Below are 16,483 nucleotides of genomic sequence, written 5' to 3' on the forward strand. Positions count from 1 at the left end.
ATGGCTTCACCAGCATCTCAGGCCACACACCCCTGCCCTGTGGACTCAGGAATGGCTTCGTGACTCAGGAATGGCTTCACCAGCATCTCAGAAGGCCACACACCCCTGCCCTGTGGACTCAGGAATGGCTTCGTGACTCAGGAATGGCTTCACCAGCATCTCAGAAGGCCACACACTCCTGCCCTGTGGACTCAGGAATGGCTTCGTGACTCAGGAATGGCTTCACCAGCATCTCAGAAGGTCACACACCCCTGCCCTGTGGACTCAGGAATGGCTTCGTGACTCAGGAATGGCTTCACCAGCATCTCAGAAGGTCACACACCCCTGCCCTGTGGACTCAGGAATGGCTTCGTGACTTGGCCAGAGAAATGTGGGTGGAAGTGAGAGGGCTACTTCCAAGCCAAAGCTTGAAGAACTTTTTCTAAAAAGGGCCAGAGAGTGAATGATTTAGGCTTTGCTGGCCATAAAGTCCCTACTGCAACTATTCAACGCTGCCATTGTAGCGTGAAAGCAGCAGAGACAAAAATATAAACAAGTGGGCCTGGCTGTGCTCTAATAAAACGTTAATACCAAAACAGGCATTGGGGGCCCCCCTGGTGGCGCAGTGTTTAAGAATCCGCCTGCCAATGCAGGGGACACGGGTTTGAGCCCTGGCCTGGGAAGATCCCACATGCCGCGGAGCAGCTAAGTCCGTGCGCCCCAACTACTGAGCTTGCGTTCTAGAGCCCGCGAGCCACAACTACTGAGCCCACGTGCCTCAACTACTGAAGCCCGCACGCCTAGAGCCCGTGCTCCACAGCAAGAGAAGCCACCACAATGAGAAGCCCGCGCACCGCAACGAAGAGTAGCCCCTGCTCACCGCAACCAGAGGAAGCCCACACACAGCAACAAAGACCCAAAGCAGCCAAAAATAAATAATAAATAAATTTATTAAAAAAGAAAAAAATAGGCATTGGGCTGACTTGGCCCTTGGGCCGTAGTTTGCCGACACCTATAATAAACCACTGAGATTTAGGAGGATCATAAATGACTACAGCATTATCTAGCCTGTATTTACTAAGATGCCTGTTTTATAAACAAATTTTTCTTCAGAATGTTTTCTTTTGAAGGTCCCCTATGCATATTTGTCTATTTTTATACATGACTCTTCTTTTTTTGTTGTTTAATCAATTTGGGAGATTAACCCCTTGTTGCTGCAATTTTCTTATTTTGTTTTTGCCTTTTCCTTGAGAAGTTTTTGGCTGTGGAGGGTTTCAATTTTTTTTGGTTTGGTTTGGTTTTTGGGTTTTTTTGGCCATGCTGTGCGGCTTGTGGGATCTTAGTTCCCGGACCAGGGATTGAACCTGGGCCCATGGCAGTGAAAGCGTGGAGTCCTAACCACTGGACCGCCAGGGAATTCCCGAGAGTCTTAGGCACATCAATTTATTTTTTCCAGTATGGTTTATGTCAGAGTTTCTCAACTTTTGCACTGTTGTTATTTGGGGCCAGTTAATTCTTGGTTGCAGAGGCTGTGCTATGCATTGTGACACGTTCAGCAGCATCCCTGGCGTCCACCCATCAGACGGCAGTAGCGCCCACCTCCCAGTCTGGCAAAAAGATTTCCTGACATTTCCAGATATCCTCTGAGGGCAAAATCACCCATCATTGAGAATCACTGCTTTATGCCCTGTACTTCTGCCTTAAAAAGCCCTTTCTATGTAATATTTATAAGGCTACATCCTTTATTTACTTCCAGTATTTGTATTAAGTATATATATATATGTTATATTGTTATATGTTATATTAATATATATTAATTTGTGAAAATTTGCCTTCTGTAATACTTTTAACCTTCCCATCTATTACCTGGAGCTTGCTATATTTTTTTTGGTCAATGCTATAATTTTTCTTTCATAAGGACTCCTGTCTCTCTTGCTCTCCAAACTGGTAGAAAGACAAAAAAAATTACTTTGAGATAGTGACGTATAAAGCTCGTAAATCTATGTTTCCAGTTATAAATGACTATTAATTGTTTTCTTTTTAGAAAAGGAAAGGATAAAAGATGTCTGTTCAAGTGCAACAACAAGTTGTCACAGAAATATTCCCATAAAGGGTAAGTAAGGGTAAATAAGTGAGAGGCAGGGCCTCGCCCTCAGGCTCCCCAGGGCCCTGGCCTGCTGTGCTGGTCAGGGCTGCACGCCTGGTCTCTGGGGGTGAGCACCCCGTTGCTTCTGCCCCCCTGTGCTCTGGTGTGTCTCTTGGGGACACAGTCCTCCTCTCCCTCCTTCTCCTTCCCCTCTTCCTCCGCTCCTTGAATTCATTTTCCCTCTCCTTTTTTTTTTTTTTTTTTTTTTTATGCGTTACGCGGGCCTCTCACTGTTGTGGCCTCTCCCGCTGCGGAGGACAGGCTCCGGACGCGCAGGCCCAGCGGCCATGGCCCACGGGCCCAGCCGCTCCGCGGCACGTGGGATCCTCCCAGACCGGGGCACGAACCCGCGTCCCCTGCACCGGCAGGCGGACTCCCAACCACTGCGCCACCAGGGAAGCCCTCCCTCTCCTTTTTTTTCTTAAAGAATTGCCATATTTTTAAAATATTTATTTATTCATTTATTCGGTTGCGCTTGGTGTTAGTTACGGCAGGCAGGTTCCTTAGTTGCAGCTTGCGGGCTCCTTAGTTGTGGCACGAGAACTACTAGTTGCGGCATGAATGTGGGATCTAGTTCCCTGACCAGGGATCGAACGCGGGCCCCCTGCATTGGGAGTGTGGAGTCTTATCCACTGTGCCAATGGGGACGTCCCTCCCTCTGCTTTTATAACATACTTCTTGGGCATTATCTCTGGTCACTCTCCCTTCCCTCTTTAGGCGCCAGCCACACTGGCCTTCTTTCTCTGTTAACTTATTACTGAAGTATAACAGGTGCTACCAAATCTGGGGTCCACAGACTGGTGACATCTACAAGCCCGCTCACCGCAGGTCTGCAAGAATCAGGAGCTTGTAAATCAGCTGTGACTCTGAGCACACTGGTTTCATAGCAAGACCCCAGTGGAAACAGCAGCGCATTGATTTCTATTCTGGTCAGATTCCTGTCTCATCGCAGGCCGGCATCTTGAGGAGCACTGATGCACCGTGCTTGTGGAAAAATGCAAGTACATACTGCACAGCTTCAGGAATGAACACAAAGGGACACACGTACCCAGCACCCAGGTCAAGAAATAGAACATAATCCACACCCATATTCCAATCCCTACCCAGAGCCCCAAGGGTCGCCAGCAGGCTGATTTCTCTGAGCATCGTCACTTTGACATGAACGCTTCACCCTCCATCCTTCTCAGGGCCTGCTCAGTTTGTCTCCTCCCTCCTTCACACGCTCCGTCCCCAAAGCCAACCCCCTCACCCTCCTTCCTCCTTTGTTACACAGCCTCCGAGTCACCTTGAACAAAGCCTTCTCTGACCCAGCAGGCAGGGTATTTTTTCTTGGTGGCACTTGTCACAGGTATCATTTGTTTCTGATAATATCAGATCTCTTTTTTTAAAAATTTATTTTATTGAAGTATAGTTGGCTTACAATGTTGTGTTAATTTCTACTGTACAGCAAAGTGATTCAGTTAGGTATACATGTACATGTATCTATTCTTTTTCAAATTTTTTTCTCATTTAGGTTGTTAGATAATATTGAGCAGAGTTCCCTGTTCTAGACAGTAGGTTCTTGTTGGTTATCCATTTTATGTTTTTCTATTTACTTATTTTAACATCTTTATTGGAGTATAATTGCTTTACAATGGTGTGTTAGTTTCTGCTTTATAACAAAGTGAATCAGTTATACATATACATATGTCCCCATATCTCTTCCCCCTTCCGTCTCCCTCCCTCCCATCCTCCCTATCCCACCCCCCTAAGTGGTCACAAAGCACCAAGCTCCTCTCCCTGAGCTATGCAGCTGCTTCCCACTAGCTAGCTATTTTGCATTTGGTAGTGTACATATATGTCCACGCCACTCTCTCACTTCGTCCCAGCTTACCCTTCCCCACCCCCCGTCCTCAGGTCCATTCTCTAAGTCTGTGTCTTTATTCCTGTCCTGCCCCTAGGTTCCTCAGAACCTTTTTTTTTAGATTCCATATATATGTGTTAGGATACAGTATTTGTTTTTCTCTTTCTGACTTACTTCACTCTGTATGACAGTCTCTAGGTTATCCATTTTAAATATAGTAGCGTGTTAATGTTAATCCCAAACTCCCAAACTATCCCTCCCCCGGACCCTTCCCCCCTGGTAACCATAAGTTCGTTCTCTAAGACTGTGAGTCTGTTTCTGTTTTATCACAAGTGTAATTAACTGTCTGTGTACATCCTGTTCACTGAGCGAAACTCAGATGAGGTCAGAACATGGGTCCATCTTGCTCATTGCTCGATGTCTCCTCTGTGCCTTGCGGTTTGTGCTTAAATAGCTGTCAAATCAATACATTATTCATTCTTTCTCGTCAAGTATGAATACCAATATCAGGGCCTACAGTGACGCATACAGTAAACTTCATGAAATTGAAAAAGTGCCCCTTCCACCATACACTTGACCTACGTCTGTCAGAGCTGATTCTTGAGACCAGGCCCTTTGCTGCCCTCTGCTGGAAGAACGTAGGAAGTGTGCAAATGGATTACAGCTCTGACGTGACTAGGAGCTCCCCACCCTCCCACCCTCCCACCGTAAAGGGGAAATCCTTATTCAGTGCACATCCCACACTACCATATGCAGAGGCCCTGCCAACAATATATAAGTGTGTACAGCACTTTACAGTTGGCAAAGCACTTTGTTCCACATTTTGCCATTTAATCCTCAAAGAGGTATTTTTCGGTCCATTTTCCAGATTCAATTAGAGCATAAAAGACTTGCATGAGCTAAAATCAACCTAGGTGTTTTAATCCCAAGTCCTTTGTCCTTTACACTAAAAAAAAAAAAACTCCTGGTGTTTTTAGGAAACACAAGTAGGAAGCAAATAGTCCAGGCAAAGGCTGAGAGCTCTCCATCTGCATCAGCTTTTCCTGTCTCCTTAGCACCTCCACCCTGGCTGTGACTTCTGATTTAACGTCATGTCTCTGTGCTGTTATCCATCATATGATGTGGAGTCTTTTTGCGGTGTTTCTGATGCCATGGAAAGAGCACGAGACTAGGGGCCGGCACGTCCGGATTCCAGTGCTACCTCCGTCTCACACAGTGTGATGACCGCCAGCAACTCTCTCTCCAAATCTGCGCCTGAGCCCCCATCTATAACATGAGGATCATTGCCATTGCCTTTCTTTTGTTACAGGTCGTAGTGAAAATAAACAATAGAATGTGTGTGCTGCTTTTACTATTCCCATAACTAGCGCTTCTCCTCCATCCACTCCATCCCCCGCCAGGCCCCTTGTGTACAAATCATAGAGCTCCGGCCTTCTCCCCAGGCCATGTCTTTGCAGGCATAGTTTCACCCTGTGCCTTTTCTCTATGTTCTGTAAGAACCCCTGTACTTAGTCTTCCCAATCACTCACTAGGTTTTTTTCCATTCTGCTTTTCCTTGTTCTTTTCATTTCCGCCACCAGGCTTTTCATCTCTATGAACTCCCTTTGTTCTTCCCCCGCCCCCGCCGTGCAGCATGTGGGATCTTAGTTCCCCCACCAGGGATCGCACCTGGGCCCCATGCATTGGAAGCTCCAAGCCTTAACCACTGGACCGCCAGGGAAGTCCCTCCCTTTGTTCTTTAATCGCTGACTTCTAGCAGACTTCCCACGTTTGCTCACATTTACTAGAAGTGACCTAATAGATGCAGGAGAGCTCCACACAGGCCTCGCCCTCAGGCTTCCATCCTTAGAGGCTTGTTTACTGAGATGAGGGGTGAGATGGAGCCAAATGCAGTATCATCAGGACCACATCGGAAAGCTGTCTCCCTTCCTTTGCGACATCTTTGTCTGCTTTTGGTATCAGGGTGATGGTGGCCTCGTACAATGAGTTTGGGAGTGTTCCTCCCTCTGCTATATTTTGGAAGAGTTTGAGAAGGGTAGGTGTTAGCTCTTCTCTAAATGTTTGATAGAATTCCCCTGTGAAGACATCTGGTCCTGGGCTTTTGTGTGTTGGAAGATTTTTAATCACAGTTTCAATTTCAGTGCTTGTGATTGGTCTGTTTATATTTTCTATTTCTTCCTTGTTCAGTCTCGGAAGGTTGTGCTTTTCTAAGAATTTGTCCATTTCTTCCAGGTTGTCCATTTTATTGGCATAGAGTTGCTTGTAGTAATCTCTCATGATCCTTCGTATTTCTGCAGTGTCAGTTGTTATTTCTCCTTTTTCATTTCTAATCCTATTGATTTGAGTCTTCTCCCTTTCGTTCTTGATAAGTCTGGCTAATGGTTTATCAATTTTGTTTATCTTCTCAAAGAACCAGCTTTTAGTTTTATTGATCTTTGCTATTATTTGCTTCATTTCTTTTTCATTTATTTCTGATCTGATCTTTATGATTTCTTTCCTTCTGCTAACTTTCGGGGGTTTTTGCCAATATCACTGATGAACATAGATGCAAAATCCTCAACAAACTACTAGCAAACAGAATCCCACAGCACATTAAAAGGATCATACAGGGCTTCCCTGGTGGCGCAGTGGTTGAGAGTCCACCTGCCGATGCAGGGTACATGGGTTCGTGCCCCGGTCTGGGAAGATCCCACATGCCGTGGAGCGGCTGGGCCCGTGAGCCATGGCCGCTGAGCCTGCGCGTCCGGAGCCTGTGCTCCACAACGGGAGAGGCCACAGCAGTGAGAGGCCCATGTACCACAAAAATAAATAAATAAATAAATTTAAAAAAAAAAAAAAAAAAAAAAGGATCATACACCATGATCAAGTGGGGTTTATCCCAGGAATGCAAGGATTCTTCAATATATGCAAATCAATCAATGTGATACACCATATTAACAAATTGAAGGAGAAAAACCATATGATCATCTAAATAGATGCAGAGAAAGCTTTCGACAAAATTCAACACCCATTTAGAATAAAAACCCTCCAGAAAGTAGGCATAGAGGGAACTTACCTCAACATAATAAAGGCCATTTATGACAAACCCACAGCCAACATCGTCCACAATGGTGAAAAACTGAAACCATTTCCACTAAGATCAGGAACAAGACAAGGTTGCCCACTCTTACCACTATTATTCAACATAGTTTTGGGAGTTTTAGCCACAGTAATCAGAGAAGAAAAAGAAATAAAGGAATCCAAATTGGAAAAGAAGAAGTAAAGCTGTCACTTTTTGCAGATGACATGTTACTATACATAGAGAATCCTAAAGATGCTACCAGAAAACTACTAGATCTAATCAATGAATTTGGTAAAGTAGCAGGATACAAAACTGATGAACAGAAATTTCTGGCATTCCTATACACTAATGATGAAAAATCTGAAAGTGAAATTAAGAAAACACTCCCATTTACCACTGCAACAAAAAGAAGAACGTATGTAGGAATAAACCTACCTAAGGAGACAAGAGACCCATATGCAGAAAATGATAAGACACTGATGAAAGAAATTAAAGATGATACAAATAGATGGAGAGATATACCATGTTCTTGGATTGGAAGAATCAACATTGTGAAAATGACTCTACTACCCAAAGCAATCTACAGATTCAATGCAATCCCTATCAAACTACCACTGGCATTTTTCACAGAACTAGAACAGAAAATCTCACAATTTGTATGGAAACACAAAAGACCCTGAATAGCCAAAACAATCTTGAGAAAGAAAAACAGAGCTGGAGGAATCGGGCTCCCTGACTTCAGACTATACTGCAAAGCTACAGTAATCAAGACAGTATGGTACTGGCACAAAAACAGAAATATAGATCAATGGTACAGCATAGAAAGCCCAGAGATAAACCCATGCACATATGGTCACCTTATCTTTGATAAAGGAGGCAAGAATATACAGTGGAGAAAAGACAGCCGCTTCAATAAGTGGTGCTAGGAAAACTGGACAGCTACATGTAAAAGAATGAAATTAGAACACTCCCTAACACCATACACAAAAATAAACTCAAAATGGATTAAAGACCTAAATGTAAGGCCAGACACCATCAAACTCTTAGAGGCAACATAGGCAGAACACTCCATGACATAAATCACAGCAAGATCCTTTTTGACCCACCTCCTAGAGAAATGGAAATAAAAACAAAAATAAACAAATGGGACCTAATGAAACTTAAAATCTTTTGCCCAGCAAAGGAAACCATAAACAAGATGAAAAGACAACCCTCAGAATGGGAGAAAATATTTGCAAATGAAGCAAATGATAAAGGATTAATCTCCAAAATTTACAAGCAGCTCATGCAGCTCAATATCAAAAAAATAAACAACACAATCCAAAAATGGGCTGAAGACCTAAATAGACATTTCTCCAAAGAAGATATACAGATTGCCAACAAACACATGAAAGGATGCTCAACATCACTAATCATTAGAGAAATGCAAATCAAAACTGCAATGAGGTATCACTTCACACCAGTCAGAATGGCCATCATCAAAAAATCTACAAACAATAAATGTGGAGAAAAGGGAACCCTCTTGCACTTTTGGTGGGAATGAGATTGATACAGCCACTATGGAGAACAGTATGGTGGTTCCTTAAAAAACTAACAGTAGGGGCTTCCCTGGTGGTGCAGTGGTTGAGAGTCTGCCTGCCGATGCAGGGGACACGGGTTCGTGCCCCGGTCCAGGAAGATCCCACATGCCACGGAGCAGCTGGCCCTGTGAGCCGTGGCCGCAGAGCCTGCACGTCCGGGGCCTGTGCTCTGCAATGGGAGAGGCCACAACAGTGAGAGGCCCGAGTACCGCAAAAACAAAACAAAACAAAACAAAAAACCTAACAGTAGAACTACCATACAACCCAGCAATCCCACTACTGGGCATATACCCTGAGAAAACCATCATTCAAAAAGAGTCATGTACCACAATGTTCATTGCAGCTCTATTTACAATAGCCAGGACATGGAAACAGCCTAAGTGTCCATCAGCAGATGAATGGTTAAAGGAGATATGGCACATATATAAATGGAATATTAGCCATAAAAAGAAACAAAATTGAGCTATTTGTAGTGAGGTGGATGGACCTAGAGTCTGTCATACAGAGTGAAGTAAGTCAGAAGAGAAAAACAAATACCATATGCTAACACATGTATATGGAATCTAAGAAAAAAAAAAGGTCATTGAAGAACCTACGGGCAAGATGGGGATAAAGATGCAGACCTACTAGAGAATGGACTTGAGGATATGGGGAGGGGAAAGGGTAAGCTGGGACAAAGTGAGAGAGTGGCATGGACACATATACACTACCAAACGTAAAATAGATAGCTAGTGGGAAGCAGCTGCATAGCACAGGGAGATCAGCTTGGTGCTTTGTGACCACCTAGAGTGGTGGGATAGGGAGGGTGGGAGGGAGGGAGACGCAAGAGGGAAGAGATATGGGAACATATGTATATGTATAACTGATTCACTTTGTTATAAAGCAGAAACTAGCACACCATTGTAAAGCAATTATACTCCAATAAAGATGTTTTAAAAAAAAAATCCAAAAAAAAAAGAAGCAGCTCCTGCGGTCTGTCTCTAATGAATTCACCCACAACGAGGCTGCTAGGAGGGGAAGCAGGAATTGCTGATGTTTATGTTAACCCTTTTACAATTCCTCCTCCTGAATCAGAACCCCAGCTCCCTACTCAGGGGCTGTGAGTTGCCAAATCCCTCCATAGGCAATGTGCAAGCTAGTCTAGAGCTCTCCAGGGTTTTCTTTTACTCATAGAGGAAGAAGCAGGGAAACAATCAAACGATGAAGACTTACACTATCCCTTCAGTGCTAACTGCCTCACTCACCCCCATCTTGGTTTGAATCAGGCAATAAAATCAGAGAGAAATTTTCTCCAGCTACGTGAATGCAAATAAATATTTTGGGTCGCCAACTCCCATCAGCACAGAGGGATAACCAGGATGCTTATGGAATAAAGGAACTTTAGGTGATAGTCAATGAATTTGTGAATTTAAACACATTCACTGAAGAAGCACAATATGTTTCATTAAATTATTTTATTTGATGTAGTGTTGGCAGGGGTAGTTTTGTTTATTAGAGACCCCTCTGTTCACATATCTCATCTGCTTCTCAAAATGGAAGACTTCCTGTAAATTAACCAGAGGTTGCTCCCTACTGCCACTCATGTTATTATTATTACTATTATTAGTAATAATAGTAATATATCATTACTATTAGAATTTATGAAAAATTCATGAGGGAGACAGAATGAAGACTGAGGAACGGTAATCTGTTCCTTTCTACTTTCAGAAAAACCTGAAGATGAAACTCTGGATTTTCACTCCCCTAAACTTCCTGTGACCTGTGGTGAGGCAAAGGGGATTTTATATAAGGAGAAAATGAAACAAGGTGAGTTCCTCGATCTGCTCTTTGGAAACCCTAGATGAAGGAATCACTAGAAGGGAAGGAAATATCCACGTGTGTCATTGTTCAGGACATGGATCCTCCAGGCTAGGCTGCAGAAAAAGCAATGCTTTTTAAGAAGGAATTTTCAACCTTTTCAATGTCATGGTACATCTGATGACCAGGCCACTCCCGTCCCACATGGAAGTCATCCATGGACCCTGTGACACATGTCCTAGCCACATAAAGGGCAAATTCTGTCCCAGTCCTTCACCAGTAGGGCAGGTTTTAGGGCTTCCTTCAATCTGAGAGAGGAGGAATCAGACTCCCCTGCTACTGCTTCCACCTCACAGGGAGTCTCTGGACCCAGAAAGGTAGAGCATCACAAGTAGGGGGTTGGAGGTTTAGGGTGAATTCACAGAGGACGGAAGTGGATCCAGGAATGGGCTGTCTTTACCTTACAGGCCCCTCAGAGAAGTGTATTCAGAACAAGAAGGGACTTTGGTTCACACCAAGAGAATTTGAAATTGAAGGAAAACGGAAACAATCAAAGAACTGGAAGAGGAGTGTGCTTTGCAGAGGAAAGACCCTAGAACAGCTGCTGGAGGTATTGGAATAACACGGGACACATAGGTGATGAGTTTAATTCCTTGAAGGATGAGTGGAATTTTAATAACAGAAGGGTGAAGAAATTCCCATTAGGCTTCCACAGCATGATTGAGAAAAAGCTGAGCGATCATAGAAGAACATTGTGGGCGAGAAATTTAGGAACATAGATTGGTGCTAACGGTGGGGAACTTTAAATGCAAGGAGGGTTTCAAGAAGCTTAGCCTGGTGGTATCAGAGGGGGTGGGCTGGAAGGAAACTAGATGGAGACAGAGACACCTGTCTTGTTTCATTAGGAAGTGGAAACTTGGATATTTACCAAAGAAGAACCTCGAGAACAACCCCATTCATTGACCCACCCTCTCTTTCAGAAAGGACTTCTGCTCTGTCCTCCAAGAAAAAGTCTCAAGAGAGAGGTAAATAGCAGGTGAACTTCTACCGCATTCTCAGTCGTCATGTTGCCGACTTTCTGTGTCCCAAGGCTTGCCTGGGAGTTCTCGACTTTCCCAGCCTCAAGTCACCTTCCCGTTTCAGCACTGCATCTTCATGACAACTGCTTTAGCACACTGGTACATGTACGTGCCACCCTTATTTTCAAAGTTAATTTTAAGAAGGGGAAGCAAATAACTCTTTAAAGATTAGGACAAAAGCGTGTGTTTTAGGAAAAGATCTGTATATTTGGATGATTACTAACAAAAGACGTCAGAAATAGAGTGCCCTAGTTTGAAAAGTAGATACGGTATTGAAATAGACAAGAACAGAATAAGAAAGAATAGGAAGATCATTGCTGATTGGACTCCAAGTATTCCTCAATTCAACATGCTCGTTACTGGTAGCACCAGAATGGAATAGTGTGTTTGAACTGAGCTTTGTCTCTGCACAACCTCCCTCCAGGTGAAAATGGCAGTCATCCATTGGCTGTACCCGCTGCCCCTCCCCAGCTGTCTTTACTTCTGTAAATACAACTTCCAGTCCCGTTAGATACGAACCTCCAGCAGAGGCAGTGGTGCCTCTCCCATCTTGCCCTGGAGGTTAGCCTGACACTTGGCTGGATTCATTCAATGTTTATAAGGCAATGATCCCCCAAAGCTGTTTATTGTATAAACCATCTTTTCCATGCTGATTTGAAGTATCTTGGTATGTTTAGGGAGGCTCCTTGTCATGGCAAAAAATAGGGAAGAATACGGATGTCCATCAGTATTGTAAAATAAACTGATACATCAACAGAATAATCCTTTTTAAAAATGGATGGTTTGCAGGTATAGACCCATCCTTCAGTCAGTGGAAAACCACCCAAGGGTTTTAAGGTCAAGAAAGCTTCAGGAAGCTTAAACTGGGAAGAACATGTATGGAAGGACATTGCTTACGTGAATATGTAAGGCTATGACTAAAAAAATATCTGAAAGAATCAGTTATTCTGGGATGGGATTACAGGGTACATTTGACTTCCATATGATATATTTATGTACAGGTGGAATTTTTATAATGATCATTAATTACTTTTGTAACCAGAAACAAAATAAAGATATTTAAAATCCAGATCCTTAATGGCCCCAATATTATAGTTCCTTCTTATTCATAATGCTACAAGTCAGCAAATGAGAGCCAGGGGCACACTTGACCTGACCATTCAGTCCCTCCATCAGGAACCACGTTGAGATAAAGAAAACAAAGTTTAGTTCTGATCATGAATGGACCAGTGCAGGCCTTTCCCCCAGCAACATTTTTTAACATGTCACTGTCACTCTGCAGTATACCCAGTCTCCACTGGTGTCTAGCTCTGTTTATGTGTACCAGCAAGAGATCTGATGCTAATACTATAAGCACGTGTTTTGTGGCTGCCCTGCAGGCACTGCTCCCTTGACCCAAGGCAAAATGGGCAGCTCAGGGCCTGCGAGAGCCTCTACTTCCAGAAGGGCCCAGTATGCAGCCAAAAGTTGCTACCCTAATGGCATGTAGTGGGGGACTGATAGTTTTTGCTTTTGTTTTTTTGGGGTGGGGGTTTGGACAAATTCTAGAGCCTTTTGTTGAGGAGTCCCCATTCAAAGTGGGCTGAGTTGCAAATAACAGCTTAAATGGGTACAAGTAAAACCTGTGAATGAGGACTATGTTACCCTCAGAGCTCAAAAGGGGTAAAAATGTTGGGCAGTTGTTGTGGGATTGAGTATTCAGAGGGTCAGTTATCGTTTCTTGACAGTGTCAGGAATAGAGCAGCCCTCAGCTGACCAAACAAAGCCCAGAGATTTGCTGAGCTGGTAGGGCCTCGTACTGCGTGTGGGGTGATGACCCTTCCCTTTCCCTGAGTTCCTTTCTGAGTAGTTGTATATTCTGAATGAGTATGTCAAAGGAGAAGGATGTCATCAGTGTGGTGTCACACCTGTGCTCCCGGGGGAAGTCGGATGCAGTCACAATTTTGCCTGCAGAGACTGTGCGTGACGGCAAAGCTGTAGAGGTACCCCATGGTAGCCAGGTAAAGGCGTGTTGTATCCCTGCAAAGGTGGAGGCCAGCTGCAGCTGAGATGCTATTGAAATAAGCACTGAACAGAACATATTAGCCAAATCTGTGACAGTAAAGCATTTACCACTCGCTAAGTGGATGGCATCAGTAATTGCAATAATATTGGGTATAGGGACCTTAATGGGTGGGGCGCCTTTGTGAGTAACGGTATGCCACTAAATTTAAACAAGGTACCCGCTATCCTCTTAGGGTATTTACCAAACATATAACAGAGGACAAACTGGTATACCTTACCTTAACCATCAAAACTGTTGCCTTACCTAAATGCCCCAAGGTCATAACACTCATTGCCCTAAAATATCCTGTAGTGGGCATTGACGCTCTGATCCAACAAATAATAAAATTAAATTAAATTAAATCTTTGACACAATCAGCTTTATAAAATGGACCTTCCTCTCTGTTAAAATAGTTAATAGAACTCAGTATAAATTAAAACAAGGCCTTCGAGGATAGAAACTTATAATACAAGATCTATATATTTAGAGCAAGAGTGGGCATTTAACTGCCCAATTTGGCCTGTTCTTAAACTTGGAAAGAGGGAATGGTGCCTCATGGTGGATGCCCGCAATCTCAGTGCCATGGCCCAGCAGCCAACCACACAGCTCAAAGCGTAAGCCAGGAGGGAGCAGAGCCAGTTAGCAATCCATAGCAAAAGAAGAAAGACCCCTGGGCAGGGGGGGTGGTCACCCAGACTCCTGCTGGCTAACCCAAGTGGCTTCAGATAGTGAAACCAATGATGCAACACATGTACTAAGAGAGAATGAAAGATTTATTACCCACATACAGAGTCTTTCTGGGAAGAGGCAAGGTAGGCCACCCAAGCTGATCTGAAAATGGCTTGAGCTAAGAGAGGGTGCAGCCTGACGTTTTATTCTGGTGGGGCAACGTGAGGACTCCCTTGCTGGGGCGGGGTGTGTCTGGCTTGAACTTCTCACTGTGGTCGAGGGAGGGAGGGCATGTGCTTTCCCATCACCTTGCCCAGATGTGCCAAGAGGGGAAGTTGGGCTTGAAGCCATCAACAGTCAAACATGAAAACCGGAGTCAAACTATTACAGAATGTGATTGTGGGGTTGTATGTCCTTTCTCTACCATTTCTTTATCATATCACGTGTGCTGGAAACTTTCACTCCAGAGTATGGCAAGAGTGGTGGAGTGAGGAGTAGCAATGGTGCTCAAGGCTCTGGACCCAACCGGTGTCTCAGCCAGGAGGAGTGGGCCGGTCTGGGCTCTCCGGGAACTGGCATCTGTACTCTGGACCAGGGCAGGCCACGTGTCCAGTCAGAGGCAAGAATGGCCGTAGAGTGTCAACCCTAAGAACAGAGAAAGGCAGACAGACAAGTTCAGGATGGGAAGGCTGGAAAGATTCCCTGACATTCAGGGTTGGAGAGTCCTCCCTATGAGGCCGTGGGACCTAGTAAGTGGAGAGGGTGAGCAGGAAGCACCCCCCCCCCCCCCCCCCCGTTAAGAGAGGTGAACAGAGTCCCAGATCAAGAAGAGTTTTCACTCTGGCTGAGTGGCTAGTTTTGCAAATGGACAAAACATGTCCATCCCTTATGACCTTGCGCAGGTCCTCATTATTTGTATTATGGATGGTTGAGGGTAGTGGCAGGGTTTCTCTCCTTGGGTGTAACTGATTCCCAGGCCCTTCGAGGCTTTGCTCCAGCTCCTGATGGTCTATTTCCTGACCACCTTCCATCCATCTGGTGGGGACAGTATCACAGTCGGGCAAAGGCAGAAGGACCCCTCTTCCTGACTCCCACCTTTAGAGCAGAGAAAATGTTCCCTTGGGCGCGTGGAGCCCGGCACTGTCTGTCTTGTGGGGCTGGGAGCGGAGCCGGGGTTCCTGCCTGTGGATATTTATCCATCTGTAAAGACCGTGTTCCTCACATAAATCACTTGTCGAATTTACTACATTTTAAGGCCATGGGAAAGACCCCTATGGTTCCTCAGGCCCCCAAAACAACACATTTACACAGCAACTCTCTTTGTATATCTTTCTTTCCGTGTGTCAGCATAACGTCAGAGACTGTTCTCTGAGCTGCCAACACGTTTGCCTGGCACGGCGCACAGCGGATGAGGACAGCTCTGACCCAGGCACGGGCAGCCTTGGGGCCAACCTAACTCAGGTACTAACTTACTTTGACTGCAGAGAAAAAGCATTCCTCCTTCCCAAGGCTTGTCAGATAAGACAGTTGCCCAAAGCCGTGTTTTCTCCAATTTCGTGGACTTATAAACCTTCCCTGGGATCCTGTTAAAAGGCGAATTTCGATTCAGGAGGCCTGCGATTCTAACCAGCTCCCAGATAACGCTGATGCCGCTGGTCCTCAGTCCACACTTGGTGCGGTAAGGACTTAAACGACCTTCCAGCCCCTTCCAGCTCTGACCATCTGTGGTTCACGCGGTGATGTGGCAGTTCTTACCGCCTGCTCTTCCGCGATTGCAAGGCTGAGCTGGTCCTCGGTCTGCGGGCATTCCCAGTGCGCGCCCAGCTGGGTCAGGCCGAAGCGTCTAGTGGGACGCGAACGCCGTGTTCCAGATTCCCGCAGTGTCAGTGTCCGCGGTTCCTTCGGACCCCAGCGGTGCCCGCATTATCTCCCTTTCTAGCAGGAAAACTCCAGGGAATGTGAGGTATGCTGTAGAGGGGGGCCGCTGCTCTGCTGTGACACTTGTCCAAGGGCCTTCCATGAGGACTGTCACATCCCACCTGCAGAGGCCAAGAGGTTAGTGAGACGCAGCCCGCCTCGTGCACGTACACTTCGCCCAGGCTCTGCCTCTGGTCGCTCCTCTCCACGTGGAAGAGCATCCTGGGCTCGGGTGGCCCAGCGCAGCCCAGCGGGGCCGCAGCCTGTGTTCCCTCTGGTATCAGTGTCTGAGTCCATGGCTGAGCCACCCTGACTGCCACTGCCTCCGGGAGATGGCCTTTCCTAGTTTCGTAACCCAGACTCCTGTC

At 45.3% G+C, this 16,483-nt stretch overlaps 1 protein-coding gene across 3 annotated transcripts in view; it reads left to right on the top strand.

Moving 5' to 3' along the window:
• SP110 (SP110 nuclear body protein) overlaps window positions 1-16,483 on the top strand; it is a 42,040-nt gene that overhangs the window by 22,268 nt on the left and 3,289 nt on the right. Inside the window, exons 13-18 of one of the 3 annotated variants that reach the window (XM_032636606.1) lie at window positions 2,024-2,092; window positions 10,317-10,415; window positions 10,874-11,016; window positions 11,387-11,431; window positions 15,546-15,659; window positions 16,138-16,253. In XM_032636606.1, coding sequence (XP_032492497.1) covers window positions 2,024-2,092; window positions 10,317-10,415; window positions 10,874-11,016; window positions 11,387-11,431; window positions 15,546-15,659; window positions 16,138-16,253 — 586 coding nt within the window. The remainder of the gene's footprint in view (window positions 1-2,023; window positions 2,093-10,316; window positions 10,416-10,873; window positions 11,017-11,386; window positions 11,432-15,545; window positions 15,660-16,137; window positions 16,254-16,483) is intronic. The other 2 variants (XM_032636607.1, XR_004350628.1) reach the window with 2 other exon arrangements.

Source organism: Phocoena sinus, chromosome 7, assembly GCF_008692025.1.
Source record: "Phocoena sinus isolate mPhoSin1 chromosome 7, mPhoSin1.pri, whole genome shotgun sequence".
NCBI classification, from domain to species: domain Eukaryota; kingdom Metazoa; phylum Chordata; class Mammalia; order Artiodactyla; family Phocoenidae; genus Phocoena; species Phocoena sinus.